At 55.3% G+C, this 24,226-nt stretch overlaps 10 protein-coding genes across 10 annotated transcripts; 5 read left to right on the forward strand and 5 right to left on the reverse strand.

The window, feature by feature from the left end:
- Positions 1–156: 156 nt before the first annotated feature.
- ATEG_00435 (cytochrome P450) lies at positions 157–1,773 on the reverse strand (the record flags this gene model as incomplete). The annotated part of the gene is made up of 4 exons (XM_001210521.1): positions 157–648; positions 710–1,067; positions 1,166–1,549; positions 1,598–1,773. 4 exons carry the CDS (start codon positions 1,771–1,773, stop codon positions 157–159), a joined length of 1,410 nt encoding a protein of 469 aa, XP_001210521.1.
- A 426-nt stretch (positions 1,774–2,199) lies between these two features.
- On the reverse strand, positions 2,200–3,527 carry ATEG_00436 (WD40 repeat domain-containing protein; the record flags this gene model as incomplete). Its single annotated transcript, XM_001210522.1, has 4 exons — positions 2,200–2,454; positions 2,506–3,171; positions 3,257–3,347; positions 3,487–3,527. The coding sequence occupies 4 exons, from the start codon at positions 3,525–3,527 to the stop codon at positions 2,200–2,202; spliced, it is 1,053 nt and encodes a 350-aa protein (XP_001210522.1).
- A 395-nt stretch (positions 3,528–3,922) lies between these two features.
- Positions 3,923–5,892, forward strand: ATEG_00437 (putative G2/M phase checkpoint control protein Sum2; the record flags this gene model as incomplete). Its single annotated transcript, XM_001210523.1, has 4 exons — positions 3,923–3,945; positions 3,998–4,033; positions 4,105–4,345; positions 4,585–5,892. The coding sequence occupies 4 exons, from the start codon at positions 3,923–3,925 to the stop codon at positions 5,890–5,892; spliced, it is 1,608 nt and encodes a 535-aa protein (XP_001210523.1).
- A 789-nt stretch (positions 5,893–6,681) lies between these two features.
- On the forward strand, positions 6,682–7,938 carry ATEG_00438 (uncharacterized protein; the record flags this gene model as incomplete). The annotated part of the gene is made up of 5 exons (XM_001210524.1): positions 6,682–6,810; positions 6,866–6,948; positions 6,998–7,178; positions 7,248–7,842; positions 7,898–7,938. The coding sequence occupies 5 exons, from the start codon at positions 6,682–6,684 to the stop codon at positions 7,936–7,938; spliced, it is 1,029 nt and encodes a 342-aa protein (XP_001210524.1).
- A 103-nt stretch (positions 7,939–8,041) lies between these two features.
- Positions 8,042–12,937, reverse strand: veA (sexual development activator VeA; the record flags this gene model as incomplete). Its single annotated transcript, XM_001210525.1, has 3 exons — positions 8,042–10,114; positions 10,209–10,215; positions 11,172–12,937. The coding sequence occupies 3 exons, from the start codon at positions 12,935–12,937 to the stop codon at positions 8,042–8,044; spliced, it is 3,846 nt and encodes a 1,281-aa protein (XP_001210525.1).
- A 2,400-nt stretch (positions 12,938–15,337) lies between these two features.
- Positions 15,338–15,712, reverse strand: ATEG_00440 (uncharacterized protein; the record flags this gene model as incomplete). The annotated part of the gene is made up of 1 exon (XM_001210526.1): positions 15,338–15,712. One exon carries the CDS (start codon positions 15,710–15,712, stop codon positions 15,338–15,340), a length of 375 nt encoding a protein of 124 aa, XP_001210526.1.
- A 527-nt stretch (positions 15,713–16,239) lies between these two features.
- ATEG_00441 (uncharacterized protein) lies at positions 16,240–16,605 on the forward strand (the record flags this gene model as incomplete). The annotated part of the gene is made up of 1 exon (XM_001210527.1): positions 16,240–16,605. One exon carries the CDS (start codon positions 16,240–16,242, stop codon positions 16,603–16,605), a length of 366 nt encoding a protein of 121 aa, XP_001210527.1.
- Positions 16,606–17,649: 1,044 nt separating this feature from the next.
- ATEG_00442 (putative DNA repair protein (Rad57)) lies at positions 17,650–20,192 on the forward strand (the record flags this gene model as incomplete). Its single annotated transcript, XM_001210528.1, has 4 exons — positions 17,650–17,669; positions 17,700–18,142; positions 18,356–18,830; positions 18,899–20,192. 4 exons carry the CDS (start codon positions 17,650–17,652, stop codon positions 20,190–20,192), a joined length of 2,232 nt encoding a protein of 743 aa, XP_001210528.1.
- Positions 20,193–21,040: 848 nt separating this feature from the next.
- On the forward strand, positions 21,041–21,807 carry ATEG_00443 (uncharacterized protein; the record flags this gene model as incomplete). The annotated part of the gene is made up of 2 exons (XM_001210529.1): positions 21,041–21,653; positions 21,713–21,807. The coding sequence occupies 2 exons, from the start codon at positions 21,041–21,043 to the stop codon at positions 21,805–21,807; spliced, it is 708 nt and encodes a 235-aa protein (XP_001210529.1).
- Positions 21,808–22,417: 610 nt separating this feature from the next.
- ATEG_00444 (oleate delta-12 desaturase odeA) lies at positions 22,418–23,885 on the reverse strand (the record flags this gene model as incomplete). Its single annotated transcript, XM_001210530.1, has 2 exons — positions 22,418–22,824; positions 22,889–23,885. The coding sequence occupies 2 exons, from the start codon at positions 23,883–23,885 to the stop codon at positions 22,418–22,420; spliced, it is 1,404 nt and encodes a 467-aa protein (XP_001210530.1).
- Between the last annotated feature and the right edge of the window lie 341 nt (positions 23,886–24,226).

The raw sequence follows: 24,226 nt of genomic DNA on the forward strand, positions 1-24,226 counted from the left end.
ATATATATCTCGAGCACTCGGTATATACAATGGCCAGGCGGAAATCATAAGAAGAGAAGAACCGAGATTCATCAATATATACATGGATGCATTAAGACAGGGATATTCAAAAATATAAATAGATCATCGGGCCAACGTCACTCAAGGACATCAGCCCTAACCAACCATCAAGTTAAACATCCCATTACCCTCTTGCGCTTCGCAGTCCCATCTCACACCCTCATACTCCTTCCGGGGAGACACTCGCACATCGAACCCACCCTTGATCGGTCGTGTAATAGACGTGATTGCCATAGGGTTGACCGGGGGAGGTGTCCATGCTCCATCAACAGGTGTCAGATCGTATTGCAGGACCATCATAGCGGCCATTCCCAAGATCTCCGAGCTGGCGAAATGGCGACCCGGACAGAGAACGGGCGACACTCCAAAGGTCATGAATCCACCCGTGCGACGGGGGGTTTTGTCTGTCTTAATGAACCGCCTAGGTTCGAAGTCCCCTGCTGTGCTTCCCCATGCATCAGGATTCCGACCCATGGAAGCCCCAGGCATGCTAATCACACTTCCGCTTCGGAGAAGGTATTTATCAGCGAGGACGAGATCATTCAGTACAAAGCGTGTCGGCGAAGTTGTGCTTCCTGTGCGCAGGACCTCTTGGAAAACAGAGACCAGGAGCGGACAGTGATCGCGCAAGGGCCGAAATATCAATAACATGCTTCTTATCAGCGGTTACACGAAGCGCGTTGTGGGCGACTTCCTGGCGAACCTCCTCAAGCAGTTCAGGTCGCGAATAGAGCTCGAAGAGGACCCAGAAACTAGCGGGAACCGTGTTAGAGAGCAGGCCAATGGCCATGGTCACTTCGGAGCGCGCAGTATCCTCGACCGACATTCCCCCTTCGCGCAATGTTTTATAACGGACATACGTCATCTCAGACCCTTCCTCATGGCCTCCGAGTTCATAGTACTTTATAACTGCCTTGACAGCAGTCTCGCGCCCTTTCCACGCCTTGCGCGCGGTGAGCCACGGCAGGAAGTTCGCCGTTAATGGACTGAGATTTGACTCAAAGGCCCTGGAGAAATTAGAACGGGACTCTATGCATTAATAACGGGGGTCTACCAGAATGCATCCTCGATCTCTCGACTTTTGTATGGGTTTAAAGGCCCGTACGACGCCTCCGTGCTGGCCAACGTTATCACATGGGAGCACCAGGAGTAGAGGTCAACCGTCTTGCGTGTGGCAAGTTCATCAACAAGTGGACTCAGCAGCTGTGTCATGCGCTCATTCATGCGATCCAGCGGCCGACCTGTCAGTGTCGGGTGCATCGCATGGACCACCTTCTGGTTGAGTCCCTGGCCTCCCGACTGCTTCTCACGCATCAACTCGAGCCCTAGCCCGCGAATCCCCGCGATGCGCTGCGCCGACATCGTGAGGAACGGGTCGAAGGTGAGAGCCTTGTTGCGCTGGATGGCCTGGAGCAGGGCGGGCGATGTCACCAGATAAGCTTTACCGAACACCATATCCAACGAGAAAATCGGATATGTGTATTTTTCGCTGACAAAGTTAGTTTCTGACATTATACAGACACACACAAGCACTCACGTCATGAGGCTAAAGTATCCCACGCCATACCACAGCAGCCCCAGCAGGTGGCCGACGATCGGGATACCGCTACCCACCACAGGCGGCTCGCGGGGATCGCGGTGCTGCCTGCGACTCAGAGCATATCCCAGAGCCACCACTGCGCCCAGCGCAACCAGCCGATAGAGATCTAGCATAGTAGGTTGCGGCATTGACTGGCGGCAGTGATGTAGATAGGAGTGTAGGAGGACACGAGGTGGGCGCGGTTGGGGAGAGGCGACATTTAGCCATTTTATTTAGCCCCAAAGTAGCGTCCGCCATTGCGCTCGGCCGGCCAACACTGTGTGCTTGGTACTCGGATAACCATTCCTGCAAGGGATGCCTAGACACAAAAGGAGGCATGATTTTTCGGCATAGAGGCATTTTGTACACTTGAGATGCCCTGCGTGGAAGCTATGGTTTTAATACTCCGCAGAACGTCCCTTGTGGGATCGGCAATATCACGCTTCGTGTCAAGATGAACATATTGTTGGACACGACCTCACTTATTAACGTGTCATTTGGTATCACTTTGCATCACAGTGAGCATATATCACTCCTAACTCGGTTATCCTTCGGTATGATCAATCCTCTTCCAATAATTCCGCCAGTTCTCGCTCCTCCTCCTCCGTTAACATGGGTCCAGCATTCGTCTGTTCCTCCTCAGTGTCTGTGGCAGTCTTCTTGGCCCGTTCAATAGCAACGCGTAGGTCTTCGGGATGGAGGGACCACCGTCGGATGGTTCCATCAATACTAACGCTGACCACTGCGGCTCCCTGGAGAACGAGCCCCGTGACTTCTTCATAGTGACCGGAGAATGTGTGGTAGAGTGCTCCCGTCTGCCACAAGGTTAGTACATGCCGTGCACTATTGATCAAGAAAGCACATACCGATCGATTCCAAACACGAACCTCCTCATCTCTGCAGGCAGTAATCACCCAGCCACCCTGCTCGTAGACAACAACATCCCGGACGTAATCCGGATGAGTCAAGGTCATGTTTGGTTTCCAGCCCTCCTCTCTCACCAGACACTTGGTAGTCCGGTCGGCGGATGCGGTCCACAGATCACCATCTTGGTCGAAGAACAGCTTATATACGTTGGTATCGTGAGCGAGGATTGCATCCGTTCCGGTCAGGTCTTTACTGCCGCTGGAGATATCGAAGCGACGGATTTCTCGGTCGCTGCCTGCGCTGACTACAACCAGTTCCTGGCTGTCTGTATCCAAAGACACCGGATCAATGACAAGATCCTGGATGCCTTTGACGTGACCTTTCATGACAGAGAGCCGTCGACCACTGGCGATATCAAAGACCAGGATCTGTGCATCGGCGCCTCCGGAGACCAGGACGTCTTTCCCCTGGAGCCTTGTCGCGACGACTGATCTTACAAAATCGGTGTGGCCCTCATACTTGAGCTTAGCTTCACGCGACGCAATATCCCAGCTCCAGACGAGCTTGTCCCAGCACCCTGCGAACAAGGTGCGGCCGTCGGGACTGAAGCAGATGCTGGTGACGGGGGCTGTCGGCCCTTTGTACACGGCGGCCGTTTCTCCTGTCTACAGACCACATGGACGCATGACTTAGCTACAGATCCCAGCAACGGCATCCCGCGATAGACTAGAATGGACACCATGCACCTACTTCGAGTATGACCTTCCGCACGGTTCCCGCACTCTGCGCCACGAAGACCGCTCCAGGGGTGGTTGGATCCGCCTGGACAGCTAGGATTTTACTTTGGAGCCGGATAGGATCTCCATTGGTGTTCTGCGACTTTGTCTCCTTTCGCTTCTGTTCGTCTAGGGCCGCCCTGGAGGATGCGGGGGAAGGATCAGCGAGAAGTCCGAGGCCGAGAGTTGCTTGTCATGACGAACGTGGTTTGGAAGAAATCGTTCTGATGGGAGGAACGCGACATGCTGAGAGAGTCGAGCGGTGGAATCAATCATGTAATACGAATGCTCATCCCAAGAACCGACGGAGGCAGAATGGACACGAGTGGAGTTGGAGAAGCTAAACGAAAAAAGCTGCGCAAGAAGCTCCTGTCGCCTGCCGTATCCCGTCAGCTTTTCCACAAAAACCAATCGCCTCTTTTCTTCTTCTCTTCTTCCCCCTTCTTCATCTTCCATCTGTCCTCCCCTCTCTCTCTCCCCCATCACCTCTTCTCCCTCTTCCTCCCATCAACCACCATTCCATCTTGACCCCCTCCTCTCTCTACCTCTCTCCTCTCCATCTCTCCCTTTTCTCTCTCTCACTCCCATTGTTCCCCTCTTTTCCCTTTCTCCGCGCGATTGACGCGCTTCTCCCCTCATCATGGATATGAACCATTTAATAGGGTCAGTCTTGAACCAGGGTTCGTGCGGCTAGGCTGGAGTTAACACCTGGCAGTCAGCGGTTCAACCTGATCTCTAAGAGTGACATTCGGTAGGTTCACCCTTCTGACCTTGCTGGTGATCGTTCTGGCGGTCGGGATCAAGTAACTAACTCGGTTTCAGCTATGTGGGTACATTGCATGAAATCAACCCCGAAGCTTCAACGATAGCTCTCGAGAATGTCGCCTCGTTCGGCACGGAAGGCCGTCGAGGAAACCCTGCCGAGGAGATCCCTCCTTCGGCCAGTGTCTACGAGTACATCGTCTTCCGTGGTAGTGATGTAAAGGACATCAGTGTAGCTGAGGAGAAGGACACGGCACCGCCGGAGCCTCCTCAGGTACCTGATGACCCAGCAATCTTAGGGGTAAGTCAATGTTTTGTCTCAATTTCCGTGGATTCTTCGAGAATCAAGTCCCCCGACTCCGGTCGGGCAAGGTCACATGATGAAATATATTCGGATGTAAACTCACAGACCTGTTCTGAATGCGCAAAAACCATGTGGATATTTCCGTTGCCTTCCTTCTGATTGATCGTGGACTCTTGCATTGTGACTTTTCTATCGTCTTGTCGAGAGAATGTCTTGCTAACATGCCGTCCAAACAGAGCATGTCCCGCCCAGGACCCAATAGCCAAGGCCTTCCTCCTCACCCTCAACCACAACAACCACAGGCTCCTCGCCAGGCTCCGCCGGGCTATCCTCCACAGCCGCAATTTCAGCAAGGATTCTATCCTCCCTATGGACGCTTTGGCGGTCCGCCTTTCCCCCCTGGACCTGGATTCCCCAACATGCCGTATGGTGCTCCACCACCACCAGGATGGTTTCCTCCTCCCGGTCAAGGTTTTCCTCAGGGTCCCGGTCAATTCCCTCCCCAGATGCCCATTGGGCCCCCTGGTCAGCAACCTTCTCCTGGACAACAGCGTCCGGGACCTGGTCCGGTGAATGTGCCCAAGGGAACGTCGGAACTTCCCGTTGGTGACCGTCCAACTAGTAAACCCGCCAGTCGCGATGCTACTCCTGCACCGGCTGCCCAAAAAGCTCCTACTCCCCCAGTGGAATCTAAGCCTCCCGTAACCGAAGCCCTGCAGGCCGCTACTGGTCCGACCCAGGGCGCTGCCAAGGTGCCTCCCACCGGACCTAAGAGCGGACGTGTGCAGCCGGCGATTCCCATCTCGGCTCCCGCGAAGCCGCCGGTGCCTAATATTCCCGCCGGCACTCCTCAGGCTGCCATCACCGAGGCCACTCGCGCCGCTACTGCCGCAGTTGCTGCAGCGATGGCGAAGTTGCCTCAGCCTGGCGCGCAGAAGAAGCCGGGCGATGCATCGGTGGAGGGCGTTACGAAGCAGATGGCCGATATGAAGCCGTACGAGAACCGCAACCCGCGGGGTGGCCAGCCTCGTGGACGCGGCGGAAACCGTGGCCATTACCAGGGGTCGAAGAAGATTGAGGTGCCCGACACGGACTATGATTTCGAAACGGCCAATGCCAAGTTCAACAAGCAAGACTTGGTGAAGGAGGCGATTGCCACTGGATCTCCTGCGCATGAGGAGGCCCCGGTCGTCCCGGACGGGGATCTGGAAGCCCCGGAGCCCCACCCGGAGTCGCAGTCGGTCACTTCGTACAACAAGGCCGCGTCGTTCTTTGACAACATCTCGAGCGAGGCTCGCGATCGGGAAGAAGGCACCGGTGCTCGCGTGCACGGCCGTGAGTGGCGTGGCGAGGAAGAGAAGCGGAATATCGAAACCTTCGGCCAGGGAAGTGTGGACGGCTACCGTGGGTACCGCGGCCGCGGACGTGGTCGCGGCTATGGTCGTGGCCGTGGAGGCTACAGTCGCGGCTACAGTGGCCGGGGTCGTGGCGGCATGCGTGGTCGCGGCGCTTCCCAGTCCACCGGCGTGCCGACTCCGAATTAACTGACGGACTTTTGATCCATCTCGATGATTACATGATGCGTTTAGCGATGAACGTTTAGTTTTTCCTGTTCATTTATTATCCTACTATGAGGACACATTGTCCCATACGATTTGTGATTGCGTTTGAGATTCCGGCGTCTTGAGGTATCTTCCTGCCAGCCATGCCTGGCATGCTGCATATTTGGCCGGATGCTTGATTTGGGATTGCGCGATGGGATGGTCTTCCTCTTTCTACTCGACTCTGGCGTTTGATCATTGCATGGGCTGGTTGTGACCTCCATTGCATTCTGCTCATACCTGGACCATAATCGTGGAGGATTGTTTTGGCACATTGCTGAGTATATTGTCTTGTCTCTGGAGATGCTTGCTGGACACGCAAGACTGGAGCAGGTGTGTCTCTACCATCTGGAGATGCACCACAATAAATGAAAAACAAAAGGCCAATTGGTCTACACTGTTTCGTGCTATCCCGTAGCCATATTAGTTCTCTTCATGGATAGCCGGAGTTCCTCGGCTGGAGAAAGCGTCTGCGGAGACACGAGACCGACGATGGCCTCATTGGCTTCCTCTCCGCTTTCTCCTCAGTGCTCTCCACCGTCTGCTCCAGGGTCGTCCTGTCGCCAATGGTTATAAGGTGTCTATCCACTTGATTGTCTCCATAAGTGGAGGAATCCCCATCGGCTCGGCAATCCGTGACAACTTGGAACTATAAAGCTCGCCATCTCCCACGACGCCAACATGGTCGCCTCAGAACGACTCAGTAGACTTGCCAGCACCCTGTCTCCAACAATGTCTGTCCAACAACCCGACCAGATCCCCTGGGATCCCAACTGCGATCACTTTCCCTCCCGCAAGGACCTGCCCAAGATCCCCGGTGCACCGGACGGCGCCGCCTGGGTGTGGGGGAAGGACGACTCGGTATGCCTTGACTATCTGTCCATCATGCATGTATAGATATGCTAAATCGAGCTAGCTGGGCCGAGTCAATCTGCTCACCCCGAAGCGGGTAAAAGCCGCCGCCGCGGAGATCCAGACAGGCGAGATGATCCGACTGGAGTGAGTGCACTCTCACACTCTCAGAGTCTCGCGTTGACGACCCGACCAGTCTCCCTGTTAACGTGCCCGCCGTGCCGTCGTTCGGCCGCGAGACCTTCCAGCACACCATCAAGCCGCTGACCAAGGGCGTGGCGTACGACGACTGCTACGTGATGAACACGCAGAGCAGCACGCAGTGGGACGGGCTGCGGCATGTGGCGCACATCGCCACCAAGACCTTCTATAACGGGGTGCGCCCACCCCGCCTTCTAATAGCGCTCCTCCATCAGCTATACTGACCAGGAACGGGCGGGGGGTAGGTGAAAGAATCCGACATCGAAGGCCCGAACGCCAACCACCGCAACGGCATCCACCACTGGGCCGCGCACGGCATCGCCGGCCGCGCCGTGCTCCTCGACTACTGGCACTATGCGCGCAGCCACGGCATCACCTACGACCCCAACACGTCGCACGCCATCAGCCTGGCGGACCTGCGCGCCTGCGCCGCCGCGCAGGGGCTCGACATCCGCCCCGCCGCGCAGGGCGGCCACATGCGTCCCGGCGACATTCTGCTCGTGCGCTCGGGCTTCGTCGAGAACTACACCACGCTGAGCGACGAGGCCTGGCGCGCCGCGGCCACGCGCGACGGCCCCGATCAGCGCTGGGCCGGCGTCAAGCAGGAGGACGCTATGCTCGACTGGCTGCATGATTGCTACTTTGCGGCGGTGGCGGGCGACTCGCCGACGTTTGAGTGTTGGCCCGCTGTGGACGGGCGCGGGCTTATGCATCAGGATTTCCTGGCGTTGTGGGGGATGCCGCTCGGCGAGATGTGGGATTTGGAGCGGTTGGCGACGCGCTGTCGCGAGTTGGGCCGCTGGACGTTCTTTTTGACCAGTGCGCCGGCTAATGTTCCTGGTATGTGTTCTCTTTCTCCTTCTCGGGTCTGCCTGGGTTGGGCTGATGTGTGTAGGCGGCGTGGGCTCGCATCCGAATGCTACGGCTATTCTGTAGTTGTATATAGGCAATACAGTGGTGGTTGGATGGCAAGGTCGTCACTCGTTATTCGTAACTAGACAAAGGAAACGCCGAAATCGGGTATATTAGGCACATCACGTCAAAAAATGTCTTCCGGCCACTTGTACTGTTCTCCAGATGTGGTCTTCCCACGCGTCTCCCGCTGTCGGTCGAGTTTGGCCGCGGCGGCCATGAGCTCCTTGGGCAATGGAGGCACCGGCGGGATGTAACTGTAGCTGTGCTTGCGCTTGCTCGGCGAGGGGCTAGGGCTGGTCTTGGGCTGCTCCTGCAAAGGCCGTCTGCGAGGAGTGAGTTCGACCTCCTGGTTCTCCTTGCCTGGGTCATCATTTTCGCTATCCACGCCGGTTCCCGCGCGCAGGTCGCTGCGGCTCTTTTTCATGCGCAGACAGGGTGTCACATTCCTAGAGTTCGCTGACTTCCGGGATGAAGGCGTGCGCTTGCCTGCCGGCGGAGGGGTCCGCCTTCTCTCGCGTTTCTTCTCCCCCGAAGACTGCGCCTGTTCTCTGGATTGCTTCTGCTCCACGGACCGCGGACTATCTCCCCGGGCATTTTTTGGTAGTTTTGACTTGGGAGAGGGGCCGTTGAACTCCGCGTTGACGGACTTGTCGTTGGTGCTCTCAGCTGTTTGCGTCTCAGTCGCATCCGCAGCTGCCGCGCAGCCAGGCTCGGGCGACTTTCGTTTGAGAGACGGATTGTCGATAGCCAGGCCGGGGATCTGATCCTCCGTCAGCTGCTTTGGGGACTTGGGTGCAACGGGCCTGTTACCACTCGCGCGTCGCGGCTTGCCCTTGTCCTTGGCAGGCGTGCGCTGCACATTCTCCGACAGCAACCCCAGCGGCGTGGACTCTCCCTGCAGGAGTCTCTCCGACGGAAGCGAGGGAAGTGCACCGGGCACGAACTTGCGATGGTATGCTTTCTCGTCCTGGCAGAGCGTGGTTGTCGCCGGATCTGTCGTTTCCGCAGGTTCAGGCTGGGGTTGAACCTGAGCCTGGTCTTGGTCCTGAGCTTGAGATTGAACTTGAGTCTCGGCATCCTCGCCCATAAGCTCTTGCAGCTCGCGGCGAGCGCGTTCGAGCTTGTCCTCTAGGTTACTAACTCGTTTCAGAAGCTTGGCCTGTCTCTGCAGCTCGCGACGAGACTTCTGCCGGCGCACCCCCACGGCATCTGATTCCTCGGAGCGTCGATTAGCGTTAGACAGCAGCGGGATAGACGAAATCCCCAGCGACGACTTTGCCCTCCGCAGATCCTGGAACGAGTTCCGAAGAGAGCTCTGTCCCTCTCCAGAGTTTTGTCTCGAATGCCGCCGCGCAGGCTTGTCCTCCTTGCATGTCTGCTCCGAGGCATTGGCCTGCTCCTGACTCTGCTGCTGATGTAGATAATTCCCCTTCGCAGTGCCCTTGTAACCCGCCTTCTTCAACTCGGCATACGCCTTCTCAGCCCGTGCCAGCGCATCATTCGCCGTCGCCGACTTGTTCTCCTCATGCGGGTTATTCTTCCAAATATCCGCGACGTTGCCCCAGACACCAAACGGATTGAACGCCGACGCAATGGCCTTGCCGAAGCGGAAAATCCCCGAGCTTCGTTGGCCGGCGCTGCTCCCCTTCCCGCTGGCGGATGAGGCCGAAGCCGACGTGCGAGGGTCCTCGCGCAGGAAAATACTGGGTGGTTTTTCACTGACACTATCATTCATGCTCTCCTCCACAAACCGTGACCGACGCCCGCGGTTCTTGCTGGAAGCGCTGCAGCCAGCTGGGCGTTTCCCCGTGGCGGGAGACGCGCGCGGGGACCCGGACGCAGACGTCTTTCCATGGTGGTGGAACGGCCAAAGATTGTGGTGGACGTGGTGCTGCTGAGGCTGCGACTGGGACTGATCCTGTGGCGGATTCGGCCAGTCATTCGATCGCCGCCGCTTTGCGGAGTGGGAGTCCGAGGGCGAGGTCGATCCCGTCAACTGCGGCGAGTAGTCAGATTCGTCGGCATCGTCGAAGCGACCGGAGACATCGGACGACCAGTCGGAGTCGACGGTATCGTAGCTGCTGGTGCGCGAGTGTTTGCGGGACGGCTCGCAGGCCGACTGGAGACCCTGGTGTAACTGGCCGTGTGGATCGTTCGCGTCGATGAGGATATCCACGGTGCCTTGCGCCAACATGATCTATGACGGTGCGTGAGTAAGGAGGGCGACAAGTGGCGACTGGAGCAAGGGAGACAAGGAGGGAATCGACGTAAGGCGAATGCGGCAAACGCACCTCGGCACTGGGATAGGTTATGTGTCTCGGTAGACAGACAAATGGGGGTATTACGGGATTTTTGAAGCCGACATAGACACCGCACGGGAGAGGGAATCAATGGGAGAAATAAGGGTCGAAGGGGAAGGCCGACGGAGGAGGAGGAGTGGGGAGGGGAAGAAAAGAAGCGGAGAAGGATTGTTTGGGCGCTTGTTTACATTGTTGCTTCTTTACCCGATCGGGTAATCCCCAGCTATGCGCCTAAACTCGCTCCGCACTAGTCCTATTTGAGTGGCTACCGGGAGGGCCAACGGTTCATGCAGTGTCTCGGTATGACGCGTTGTGTCTCACTTCTCGAGTCTATCACTACAGGGAGGGAATGCGATCGATTCAGATTCAGCCTGAGATTCCGATGTATGAGTGGTAGTGGCCTCTGTCTAGCATCACACCAGCCCAAAGAAACAAGTCAAGTCCGATGACAGTGAGTAGAACAACAACATGCAAAGGAAATGGGAATGAGTGGATTGGGGACTTTGCCGCTAGGCCTTCGTCAAACACTTCACCGTGCTTTTGGTGACGTTGCTGTCAAGACATCTATCAGTTCCAACGGGAACAGACCGCTCAGAAAGTCAATCAACACATCCAAAGGACATCCAGTCGGATTCTCCATGGCAAAACAAGGAAACTCCATCCCAATGAAGTAGAACCGCAGCAATCGGGGAATATGTGGAAAGGAACAAAGAAAAGAAACACCCACAACAATATAAAACAAAGTATGAAGAAGAAAACAGTCAAGGTCAAAGGAGAAAGGTATAAACGTAAGTCTGGTTCATAAGAATTCTTCAAGCCCTCTCCAGCCAGAGGGCATTATAAGCCAACACAAGTCTGCCCGACCTCAGTCGGCGACTCCGCCTAGACGCCGCCACCAATCGATGAAACTAGAAAGGACGTACAGCATGTCTTCTTCGCGTTCGGTGCAATTACTTGAGTGCAGGAGAGATCTTGTTAGCCATCCGGCCGTTGGCTCTCTTGTACACCATCTGGTCACGGAATTCACTGATATAGGACGGTGTCGTGTATGACGGTCCACTTTCTTCGGATGGTCGGCGGGAGGTGTTGGGATAGCTCTCGTTGTCCGGACGCATTCCGTTGTGGAGCGGGCGTTCATCATGACCAAAGGAGTCTTCGTAAGACCGCTTGGACAACGAGGGACCACCCGTCTCCCAGAGCAGCTTCTTACCCGAGCCCAACTCCGCGGCAGGGCTGGGAGTGATGCCCATCGGCTGAGCTGCCCTACCCGGATACTCGCCAGATACAACCTTAAGCGGTGGCAACGACGGCATTGGGTTGGACGGCGTTTGCGAACGTGCGGCCGCAGGATGGGCCATGGATTGGTACGCGTTGGGGTCAGATGAACGTGGCTGGTCACCCGCAGAGGGCATGTTCAGAGGATTAGGAGGCTCCAACCGGAGAGGCGGCAAGGATGTCTTGTGATAACCAGGACGCTCCGTGGGCAGGCGAGACGGATAAGAGTAGCCAGATGAACCGGATTCGTACTCGTTGCTCGTCGAAGGATGTCTGGAGTGGGCATACGACGGATGAGGAGCGGAAGCCGGCTGGGGAGTCCGGGGCAGTTGGGGAGCCGGGTACTGAGCCTGCGTCGAACCAAACGCCAAATGCGATGGGTACGAGGAGCCATGAGACGGCGGAGCGGGAGGAGGCACCGGCGTCGAAGAAGAAGATACCGGTCCTGGTGGCATCGGGCGCGGGTAGGGTTGAGCGCCCTGATAGCCATACTCGCTGGCAGAGGGCCGACGCTGGACGTCCGAGCCATATGGATACGACGGATCGGCAGCGCTGATACTGGTCGACCGAGGACGTTCAACGGGATTCGCGGCGGCGTACGCATCGGGGGTCGAGTAGCGTGGAGAGGAACGATAGGCGCGCTCCTCGTCGAACTCATAATCATCGGACCGCTTCTCACCACGGCGTCTCATACGAACATCACGACGAATCCGAACTCGACAACCTTGCTCGGCAATGATCCGGCTCAGGGAGGTGCTGGTGGTCAAACCAGGGAACTTCTTGGCGCTGAATACGGTGAACGGGACCGAGACGACTTCGAGGCGGAAATCCAGGAACGATTTGGGCGCGGCGGGCTTTCCGGGGTTGACGGCGGTCGGGAGCGGAGCGCCTTCGTTGAGATCCTTGGTGTCCTTGGTTTCCTCATACAGGTGGAAGTTGAGCCGATACACGCCCTCGTGGCGGACCGAAAGATCGGGAAAGATGAAGTAACCGGCTTGGGTTGGACGATCGAGGTATGCAACTCCGGCCACGGGCACACCAGTCAGAACGGGACAGGTTGGGGTCGGGGCGAGTCTGCCCTGCGCCATGGGACGTGCCGTATCCAGCGTTGCGAACAGGAAGAAATTGGCATTATAAGCAAAGGTGATGTCGGTCTTGTGAACGTCGTCGTTGGGATCGGACTCGAAGATGCGCAGCTCCACGACCGGAGGGGGATCAACCGGACGACGATCGGCAGAGGCTTTGAGGACAGGAATTAGTCGAGTTGCACGGTTGGAAGAAGGAAGGGAACGCATACATTTTGCACCAGCACCACAGGCTCTGGCACGTTCCGGTTGTTGCATCACACTCAATTTGTAGGTGATCTTCTTGCCCTCGCGAGTGATGCGACTGACGGAGTGTTCCGTCTCGTTGATGGGCGGAGCCAGAGGAGGTCGGGTCGCCATTTTGAATGAGGGTTTGTTCCGGGTCTGTGGGTTTGAACTGATGGCAGTATCAGTATGGGGAGTTGGATGGTCGCATTGGTCCGTGATCGCGACGAGGTTTGAGAGCTCGTGGGACAAACGGCACCGGAAAGATTGAGCTTACAAATTCAAGGCAGATTCCGTGTCATGAAGCAATTTGTCGAATGCCGATCGGAGAGGACGGGTTGGATCGTTTTCACTCTTCCTGCTCGATTCGAACGAACGAGTCGGTGCAGTGATCTCTTGTTCCCAGACACCAGGTCTCAGGGGTGAGCGGCGATGGACAGGGAGTTGAAGGTCGGGTTATTCGGTGACCAAAGACGAGGCAAAGGAAGGGGGGAAGCGAGAGCGAGAACAAAGAACAAAGGCTGGGTCTGTTGTGCGGAGGGTTCGACAACAGAAAGCCCAACGATTGACTCGTTCGGGGGTGGAGGGGAGGAGGAAGGAATGTCCCGAAGATAGAGGGAGAGATGGGGGGGATGGAGAAGGGAAGACGAGGTTGAAGGGGAGTGGATGGGCGGATGGGGAAGAGAGAGAGAGAGAGGGAGAGCGAGAGGGGATGACAGAGAGGGGACGTCCCGGTAGGTCAGCCGTGGTGAAGGGACGCTATACACTTTAGTTTGGCGGCCGGTCCCTACGCTGGGGGTCTTGGGACGCAAAATTACTGGTTCCTGTCGTACGGAACAGCTTGTCGGGTTATTTTGTGATTTGCTTTTCTTTTTCGGCTGGGCTCAATCCAAGCGAATGATTAGAAAGGAGTTTAGTATAGGAATAGAAATAAGAAATTCTGTAGAGATCACACTGATATCAGTATCAGTCATATTACAGAGTAAGTACTATCATGCTATGAGGACCGCGATTAATAAATTTCTACGCACTCTGCTGAATGCAGTGGGCAAACCGTACTTGTGTGTGGATGGCGTCCCAGCGGCTGCACGATTGAGCCGGAGGGGTGGATATTGGGTCCATCCTCATCACAGCACAGCGGCTAACTACCTAATCCACGGCCCCATCGTCTCGCCCATTTCCAACTCCGTGGTATACTACTTTTATTCCGGACCGAACTTTCTTTTGACAGAACAATGGTTCTCATTCCTCGCCAATTTTCCTAGATCTCGCTTGTGGTAGACATCTGGACACCTCAATTCCCAGGTATCGGTGGCTCCCCCGGCTGATCTGATTGGGCCCATTAGCGTTTAGATCTAGCCTATCGGGGCCTAGCGGGCCTGCAGCAGCCGGAAAGCAGAAAACCAAATCCCGGGCGTTCATTCGTCCTTGGATCAGCCTGATCCCTCGCTATATTTAGGAGGATCGGGATTTGACTCGATTCGGCTTCCTCGAGAGCACCTCTGTTCTCTGCGGATGATTGGAGATGGGAGTCTGTTATCTCTTCTGGAATGTCTTCTCATTCCTCTCCCGATCCAACCTGACATACCGTCGACCGGGGAGACATGCATCGGGGGGCCCGGGATTTGGCCTACCCAATCCAGCGGATCATCCCTTGGCCCAGGGACCTGGTTGGGAAAGGCAGAATCAACACGTCCAAAAGGCTGTGGTGATGGCCCAAGCGCTGTCAGCGTCCACCACCACTACATGATAGGACCATCGTCAGGACGATCTTTACCGAGATAGACAGGAGCCAACCCCCCTCTGAATCCGCGATCTGCAGCTCGGCTGGATCAATTGTCCAGGGCTCCCCTGTCATCTCCGAAGTTGACCATACCCGCTCAGGAAGCAAGAGACCCATTACTGGTGTCCATGTCCTCACGGTCTCCACCCCGACGGTCCGCACCGAATGAGCGGCCCCATCATTATTATCAATATTATTATCATGATTCAGGGAGGACTTCTCCCTTTGTCGGCCTTCGCTTGACAGCCACATATCCGTGGTTCGTTCATTCAGCATGCACGATCGATCATAGTACCTGAGGTAGATACAGTACTACCAAGGTATCTATCCTATCCTATCTTTCGAAGCTGGACACGCCTCGTGGGGTCAGTCCCCTCTTTTATTACATCCCATCCCCTTTGTCGGATCATGCCGGAAAGAAGAAATCCTCCGAAGATGTGACCCGTTCAATACATCGCTGATGACATGAACCAACGTCAATATCCTGACGTGCCTACAATCACGTCCCTCCAGGAGCCTCTTAAGAGTCACCAAAGGGACTCGGGATATCTGCCTCTGTCCTACGGAGTCTTCATTCTTGGACTGGAATTTAGTCTAACCTGCAACACTCGAGCATTCCAGAGACACCCCTCGACTCGTACCTTGCCTGAATTCGCGCAATGCATCAGAAGGAACGGTTAGCCAGCTTCGTTCTCCAATAACCATATCGTCGGATCTTCCCGCATGGGATCTTCGTCCCGGGTCATCTGTCATCATGTCATCAATGTCATCAGTGGTGAAGCGACCGGGGGTATAACAATTATGAACAACAACCGCTTCCGGTCATCGGTCGCTCGGTGTTTACCCCGGCAGTACTCCGTACAATATATTAACTCCCCCTCCCTCTTCACTGCGGTGCCCTCCACCCTGAAACAACGGCATCGGACCGTCACATCCGCTCGAGGGCTTCCTCCGATCTGGCTGGACGGGACTGCAGTAGCGCCTTGACTTTCTGCAGGAAGGCCATCCCAGTCCGTCTCCCTTAGCGTGAATGCCAGCCAGCCCAGAGGCCAATCACGGAGGCTCGTCGTCTTTGCCGTCGTGTCTCCATCCCATCGATTTGCCCCTGCGTCGGTGTGCTGGGTCATTATGCGAACCGACCGGTGGTCGTCGCCATCCCGTTTCGCATCGTGTCCGAACAGACAGATCGAGCGGACTGACACCGTCCACCATGGGGCCTGGTGTTTAAGTCCTCCATCCACCCCTGAATCCCCGGGTAGCAGTTCATGCACGCTAGAGCTATTCAGTCTCAGCTAATCTCCATGAACCTGTCCTTTGTTTTCGGGATAAATATCACAGGCCTGGTTGGATCATCCTTCCCCACATCAAAGACAGCTGTCTTCAACCGCAAGCCTCTAGTCTCCTTTACCAGCTAGCCGTGACAGGCAACAGTCGCCTTTTGCTTCCATGGCTTCTTCCATCTAACTGCTTATTGTGCTACCTTGTGGCTTTTAATCTAGACCAAAATAGGCTTTTAAAAGGCTCGACTAATTTAAGAGATGCATCCATTTACAAATCAATTTACGAGTCGCCGTCGGACAAGGCTCTCGTGTGGTCCGTCCTCTCCAGATAGCCCTGCACACAATCGTAGAACCCAACGAGAGAGCTCGGCAATATGGACGCGAGGCCTGACCACGATGACGCCAAGAATGTGGGCGATAATGGCACTGAGGGCGCGGAGGAGCGGATGAAAGGTCGTCTCCACCGAGAAGCTACATACACAGTGTCTAGACATCAAGTTACCAACTACATGAGCGACGTTGACGACTGCACTCGCCGTCAGCCAGTAATCTTCCACCATCTGTTTGCAGTAGTAATAAAAGGCTATGGTTCTCCCCAATTCCGAAGCCCGGCCTATCCACTCCGTACTCCGGATGGTACTTTTGCGAGAGCTCCGAACGCAGCTAGACGAGAACACGTATTCCCAACCAGCCTCAATATTGAGTCCGTCCGTCTGACAGGACCACGCCTCGTGCTTTAGTCGACCGTTAGTAGACCGCATTAGCTGCAGTCCGGATGGGATTCCGACCAGATCGCGCAATGTGATATGTCAATTGCCTGAATGTCCAGGAGCAAACTCGGCTTCCCCTCTGAACACGATCTATCCCATCGCTCCATGTCCGAGCGTCCTGTCAGCTCGGTTAGTGAGTGATAGTCTCCTGCCATAAGCGGTAAAGCGCTCGCTGTCATTCCGAATCCGAAATGAACGGAAGTGACAGACAATATTTCTACCTACTTGGGATAAAGGTATGGCTGGTTATATGGATGCACCGTTGGATTTGTATGTTGTGCAGTATGGTACAGCCTCAAAATGTCCTCTGCTAATCAAAAGAGGTATGAATAAGGGTCCTGGTGAAACAGAAAGGAGAGGACGTGCCTTGTGTATGTAGTACAGCAATGTTATATTTAATCTGATGTCCTATAGCATTACGTAGCGCCTCCACCTGAGGAGAACATGCCTTGAGCGTATACTTCCATGCTATTATGAATGAACATCCGAGTCTACCTAGAATGGAAGAGGGAAGTCACCAGCTCTTTCCCTTCAAGAAAACCATTCTCCTCATAGATCATCCTGTCCTTCCTACCCATGCCTTCTTCCTTCGCTCACTCACCCCTAAGTCATTCGTTTACCCATATGTTCCTGACCCTATCTCAACATCCAAGAAGCCGTCATCAACAGAAACAACACAAGCACTCCCAACGCCCTAGTATCAGCCCCCGCGGGCCCTCCCAACGACACACAATGGCTGACGCAATGTACACTTTATATGTGGCGGCCAGCCGAATCCTCAGCGTCATCAATCAGCTACGTGGGGCGCGTGCGATAGAACAACACCGTCCCATCTTGTTTACCAGGGTCGGGAGATTCTGGGAGGATAATCCCGTGCGCTACTTTCTCCGGGATAGCCCAGAGCTGTTAAGTCCTCTTGAAGATGATGAGTTGCGACACGTCTTCGTCGACAATAGTGGCAGCCTCCGTTATCCTCCACCAGGTCCGTTTACACACGGCGGGAAATGCTCCGTCATGATATATACTGCCGGAGTGTATGTGATGTGGCTTGGAATCTGTAATAGTGCCTTCATACACCACAGTGGGAATAATGCAGGTGGGGAGGTGAATTGGATGGTTGAACGCAACGGCGTCGATGGATTGTCTCATCCATTCTCCCAGGACAGAGCCGACCTGCGAGCTGTTGTCGGAGCCATCCGTTATTACGCTTGGGCAATTCCAGTATATAGCAACATCATCATCGCCACCTCCTCGCGCTACGTAGCATACGGCGCCTGTAGAACTCTCTACTCATTTTTGCACGATTGCTTTCCTCTGAGTGAAGGGTTTGAGCAGCACGAGGATCTCTGGGCTGCATTGGTGGAAGGGCTCAATATTCTCACAGCCAAGGGCACAAAAATCAAGTTCTGGTTAATCCCTTTGGGCGAACATGGGCCAACAACGCTTTGCGCCTGGCGAGCCTTGTCTCTGCGGGGGAGGGCTAGGAAGTATCAGGATGCGCTTCCAAGTGCTAGAGATCTATGAGGATTTGGCTGAGGTCATCCGTCGAACAGCCGTTGACGACCGGGTCATCGACCTCAGGATCACGTTCTTGGTCGTAATCCCACTTGGAGTTGTTGGTGTTTGCGGTGGATGATGTATTATTAGCGTTGTATTCTGGCTCTGATCATCAGAGCCTTACTAACTATTGCGAATGAAGCAGAAGTACTTCATTGCCTAGTTGGGAAGAAAGATGCTTACATCACCCGCGCTCCGCACGACAGCCTCGAGTTCTTCTCTCCTCGACGCTCCACGCTTATGGATCTTTCATCTGTCCTCCCGGACTTCCATACCAAGCCTTATGCGCATATTATCCCTCCGCTGGAGAGAAACCGCATCAGCACGGTTGATCTCATCACTCTCGATACCCTAGAGATCGCCCGACGCGCTCACGTTCCACCTGCCGACGTCCGCCGACTGTGCGCCCAGATCACCAAAGCCCTCCACCATGATACGGGATTCGAGGAGAATGTGGACCATCTCGATGCTGGAGAGCCTAGCTCAAGTCTCAATGTCGACATTCCGGTGTTCTTAGGTCCTTCTACCAAACTCAATCTCTCCCAATGGTCCTCCATCAGCACGCTCGACCCCGCGCTTGATGCCCTGCTCCACGGTGGGATTCCCACCGGGTACCTGACAGAAGTGACCGGCGAAAGGTGTGCTAGACCCGTATCGCATCCATGCTATTCACTGATTGCCATACTGACGGGACGGCGGGATGCAGCGCGAGCGGGAAGACTCAGTTCCTCCTCACCCTACTACTGGCTGCTCAGCTACCCGCGCCTCGGGGCCTCAACAAAAGAGCTATCTACATCTCGACAGAAGCTCCCATCGCCACGTCACGACTCACACAGATGCTTGAATTTCATCCTTATTTGTCGACGCTGTCGCAAGATGCCGACATCGTCCCGTCGCTGGAGAACATCCTCTCCATCAATGCCATGGATCTCGAGTCCCAAGACCACATCCTGAACTACCAGCTCCCAGTTGCCGTCTCCAGATACAACGTCGGACTGGTGATCATTGACTCCATCACCTCCAATTACCGCGCCGAACACTCGTCCCATAATCTCCTGGGCCTGTCGACGCGATCCGGCGAGCTCACCAAGCTTGGTCAGATGTTGCGCAACCTGGCGGTGAAGGAGGACATCGCAATTGTCGTCGCAAATCAGGTGTCGGATCGTTTTGAGGGCATGGAGGGCGTCGGTGGACCAGCTAATCGACTATTGCCAGGCGCAAGCCCGTTCTCGCCCTCAACGCAACACCAACAACCACCCTCGACGGCATCGCCGCTGGCACGACGATCGCGCCCGATGCTGCCGGATCTAAACAACATTGAGTCCTCCCAGTCCAATGGGGTCCTTCCCTCTTCTCCTCCGACCCTTACATCGTCGCCATATGTGGCGGAGGAAGACCCACAACAGCAGCAGCAGTTCGATGGTTCGTATCTGGTCGCGGACCCTGTTCGCAACGAGATCCTGAGCCTCCTGCATCAGCAACGATTCTTCACCGGATGGGGCGATACTCCCTATTCGACAATTCCGAGTTCCTATGCTGGTGGCTTCCCGCGATATCAATCTCAGAAGACCCCGGCCCTCGGCCTGGTGTGGTCCACTCAGATTGCTTGTCGGATTGCGTTGAAGAAGGAGGAAATTTCCCTGACGACAGATCATCTGATTTCAGAGCACCTTGTGTCTGGGCTGTCTCCTGCTGAACCGCTCAAAGAATTCAAGCCGACGGGCGAAGAAGGTCCTGGAGCGCAGGGCAAACCATCAGACACCGAGGCTTCTTCAACAGAACAGGATGTAACGGACAAAGTGAAAGAGAAAGAGCCCGAACCGGACCCGGACAAAGTAGCGAGCTCGCAGCCTCAGTCCCAGCCACCGCCTGCAGCCTCCCAGGCTATCGACCGCTCGGTGCGGAGGACGATGAAACTGGTGTTTGCACCTTGGGCTGCCGCATCATCCGAGGAAGTGGAGTTTACGATCTGGAAGGGAGGACTGAAGAGTGAAGGTTGAACATGTATAATTACCTGCATACATTTCCCATTGTGATTAAATCATGTACTTGGCATAGCCCCGAGCGCAATGAAGGTGTTGGTCTCTACCGTGATTGCGGATGAACGAAGATTGGCGGTTCTCACTTGGGTCATGCAGAGCAGTCCGCTTGAGACTCTGCGGCCATTTCATCTTACCACTGCGCAGGAAATGCGCCACGATGATAAGAGATTCGTGCTAAGGGTCATGAGGCTAGATCCTCGAGAGAGGCCGTCGGCACGACAAGTCTTGCAAGACAAATGGTTTCATCAAGTATGAATATACGGTCTACGCTTGAGACAAACCTACGTAGCACCAGGTACTAGCCAATCATATGCAACCCCAACGACCCCCTGCATCTCTCTCTTCTCCTTCTGCGGTGTAGAGCACACAACACTGTCTTTTACCCTACCATTGCAGAGAAAGCATCAGTTCCATGGACATCCAACGACAATTTCCTTGCGCACACTGGATATGGAGAGGAGGTATATCATTTGTATATGAGGTACACCCTCGTATCGTGGTCAAGGTCCCTAAATCGGGGGAGTTCGAGAGAGAGCAATTTGCCAAAGAGCTCAAGATCTACGAAATTTTCTCGCTGCACCCGCCCTGTCCCTATATAGTACAGTGCTTTCTCTCCACAGACAACGGCATCTTCCTGGAGTACATGAGAGGCACGACCCTATGACTGTTAACAGGTCCGCACACTGACAGCGTCGTTAGATGGTTGTCTTTCATCCAGAATACAGAACAATCACATCCGGGACCCGAAAACGAGGATAGTCACTAGAGTGGAAAGGCTGGAACCTCTCTCCCTGCGGAAGAGATGGATGAACAACCTTGCCCAAGCCGTCACTTTCCTCGAGTCGCTCAATCTCGCTCACGGTGACCTACGACCAGAAAACATCCTACTTAACCGCGACCAACTGAAGCTATCCGACTTTGACTGCACCGCGGAGATCGGATCATATTTCGAAGCGTGCATAGCCCCGTATGGACGCTTCCTGAACGGCAGCGAAACGGACTACGGACAACGCGGGACGTCCGGCTCGCTAGGTCCCCGGACAGAACAGTTCGCCCTGGGCGGCTCCTTGTACTATCTGATTAACTACGGCTTCGAGGTTTATGACGATCGATGTCTTGCGGACGATGCTAAGGAACATGGGCCGAAGGTCGTGGACTTGCTGCAGAACATGGAGTTCCCGAGTTTAGATGGTGATCCGCTGATTGACGGTATCATCGAGAAGTGCTGGCATACCAAGTACAACTCGGTTGCGGAATTGGCCGCGCAGACAGAGACGCTCCTTTCTGAAGGAACTACGAGGGAAGTAATCAATGTCGAAGCGGTTCCAAGTACCGGTGACTCGACAGAAGATTTCTCTTCGAAAAGGGCCGTCTGTCAGGATCTGGAGAAGCGTGGACTTCTGCGCCTGCTTTGTTCTGGTGAGCCTGAGCAACTGGGGTTCCGAGTTGAGTGGTATAGATACTGCGACGGAAGTTAGGTGAAGCAGTCTACTCCAACTCGACTTCTATCCAGGTGTATTTCGACCGAGCATACGCTGAATGGTCGTCTGTTCCTTTGGACTACATGACGTAGTAATTGGTTGGGGGTGGGACCTCACACGTGATTGAAAAGCGGAGGTGGATGGAACAAGCGGGCCCCATATGATTTCCTTTCCTTTGTTCCCTTCTCTTTCTCCTCTTCATCTTCTACTCGCCTTCATCCGGAGGACACATCATTTACACAAATGTGAAGCTTCCAAGCACGTATGATTCCTTCGTCTATCAATGGAACTGACTCATAACTCGTGGCAACCGGGAACACATCGCCGGGAAGCCTGGGACACCAAGTCTTTCGACAGAGGGCAGAGGGTCGATCCCACTATACCAAATCATACCATCCAGACGCCCAAAGATTAACCGACAGATAGATGATTATTAAACGACGAACATATGGTCGGTCTGCTCGACAGATAAAGAGAAAATATGGCACGCCCACCCCTCTGTACGCCTTGCATCGAAATCGAATCGCAGTGATCAGGCTCTGTTGCTCTATTGCGGCGATGTCGTCTCCAGATCGTGGCCGTTTCGATCCCGCGAGAGCACACCACGAAACAATCCTCTTTTGGAACACTTTATACCGAAACAAAAAATCTCAAAATAATTTCACGCTCGTTCTATGCGATTGACAATGATCAAATGATGCTCTATTTCGCAAGCTTGACGGGAGGAACGCCGATGCCGTTCGTATTCCGGTAGAACAGCACGCTCTGGTTCTCACCCTTGGTGCCTTCGCTCGGCTCGACCCACTGGCACACGCGGGCGCTGGTCCAGAGCGCCTTGAAGAAACCGGTCCAGCCAGTGTGGGCTTCGGTGCGGTAGTGCGGGCCCATCACCTTCTGGATGGCCTCGCTGGCCTCGTCCGCGTTATAGAAGGGGATGGTGCTGACGTAGTGGTGGAGGACGTGGGTCTCGATGATGCCGTGGAAGATGTGACGTCCGACGAAGCCAAAGTCACGGTCGATGGTGGCAGCGGCACCACGGGCGAAGTTCCAAGCCTCCGGCTTGTAGTGGGGAAGAGAGGGGTCGGTGTGCTGAAGGTAAGTGATGGCCACTATATGATTGTTATTGTTAGTCTCAGATTCTGACAGGGAGGGAGGTAGGCGATTGCGACTTACCCAGCCAGTGGTTCACCCAGAGGTAGGGGATACCGTACCACACCAGCAGGTTGAGCCAGCCATAGGTGGATCCAACAAAGTAGAGGACGCTGAGGGTGATGGCCAGACCCAGGTCACTCAGAAGAATCAGCTTGGCATCCTTGGCCTCGTACAGAGGGCTGGAGGGGTTGAAGTGGTTGACACCGCCAAAGTATCCGTTGCGCTTGCCCTTACCACGGCCCTCGGGCTGACGCTCGTGGTTGTTGTGGCCGGTGACATTGGTCAGCAGGTACATGGGCCATCCGAAGAGCTGCTGGAGAAGGAGGTTGGTGGCGGTGGCAATGGGAGTCTCCTCCATGAGCTCGTTCAGCTCATGGACGGCCTTGCCCACGCGAGTCGCAAACTCGTCACGAGTCTTGGGGACGAAGACCATGTCACGGGCAATGTTACCGGTGGCCTTGTGGTGCTTGCCGTGGGAGATCTTCCAGGAGAAGTAGGGCACCAGGAGGGCGGAGTGGCAGATCCAGCCGACGGTATCGTTCAGGACCTTGGAGGGAGAGAAGGCCTGGTGACCGCACTCATGGGCCAAGACCCACACGCCGGTGCCGACCAGACCCTGGACGACGGTGTACAGGCCCCAGAGGGCGACCCGAAGAGGGTACGAGGGAATGGTCTCGGGGGTGACATAGTTGTGGAAGACCAAGAAGACGGTGGCCAGAATGGCGATGTCGCGGAAGACATAGTACAAGCTGGTGGCGGCGGAACGCTTGAAGCAGTGGGCGGGAATGGCGTCCCGGATCTGCTTGATGGTGAAGTCGGGGATCTTGAATTCATTGCCATAGGTGTCCAGCATCTTGCCGTTGTTCTCGGCATCCGAGGCCATGGAGGACAAGGAGGTGGACGAGGGCGACTGGCGCGGGCTGTCCAGCGGCGAGACCGAGACGGAGCTGGGCACCGAGGAATCGGTGCCGGGGCTGCGGTGCAGGGCAACCCGCTTGGGAACGGCGGTGGACGACATGGTGAAGGAGTGAAATCGGTCCTCCCGTGTGAGAATGCCTAAGCCTGGGGGGAGTCAGTGATATGGTTCCAATTGTGAGGGAGCATTGAGTGGAGGGGTGTGTTGAAGGTGATGGGTGGATGGGGTGAGGACATACCAAGGGATCAGCTGAAGGCGTGAGAAAGGTTACACGGTCTCGAGGGAAGAAAGAGGGACGGAATTGAAATAGGGAGAGACGGAGAGAGGGAGAGGGAGAGGAAGAAGGGGCAGAAGAAGGAAGAGAAGCGAGAAAAAGAGCTGGAGAGAGCGAGGTAAGGCGTGTCCTCCGATGGGCCAACCAGGGCCCGGCCAAAAGGAGGAAG

The sequence above is a fragment of the Aspergillus terreus genome, genomic scaffold (genome assembly GCF_000149615.1).
Source record: "Aspergillus terreus NIH2624 scaffold_1 genomic scaffold, whole genome shotgun sequence".
NCBI classification, from domain to species: Eukaryota; Fungi; Ascomycota; class Eurotiomycetes; order Eurotiales; family Aspergillaceae; genus Aspergillus; species Aspergillus terreus.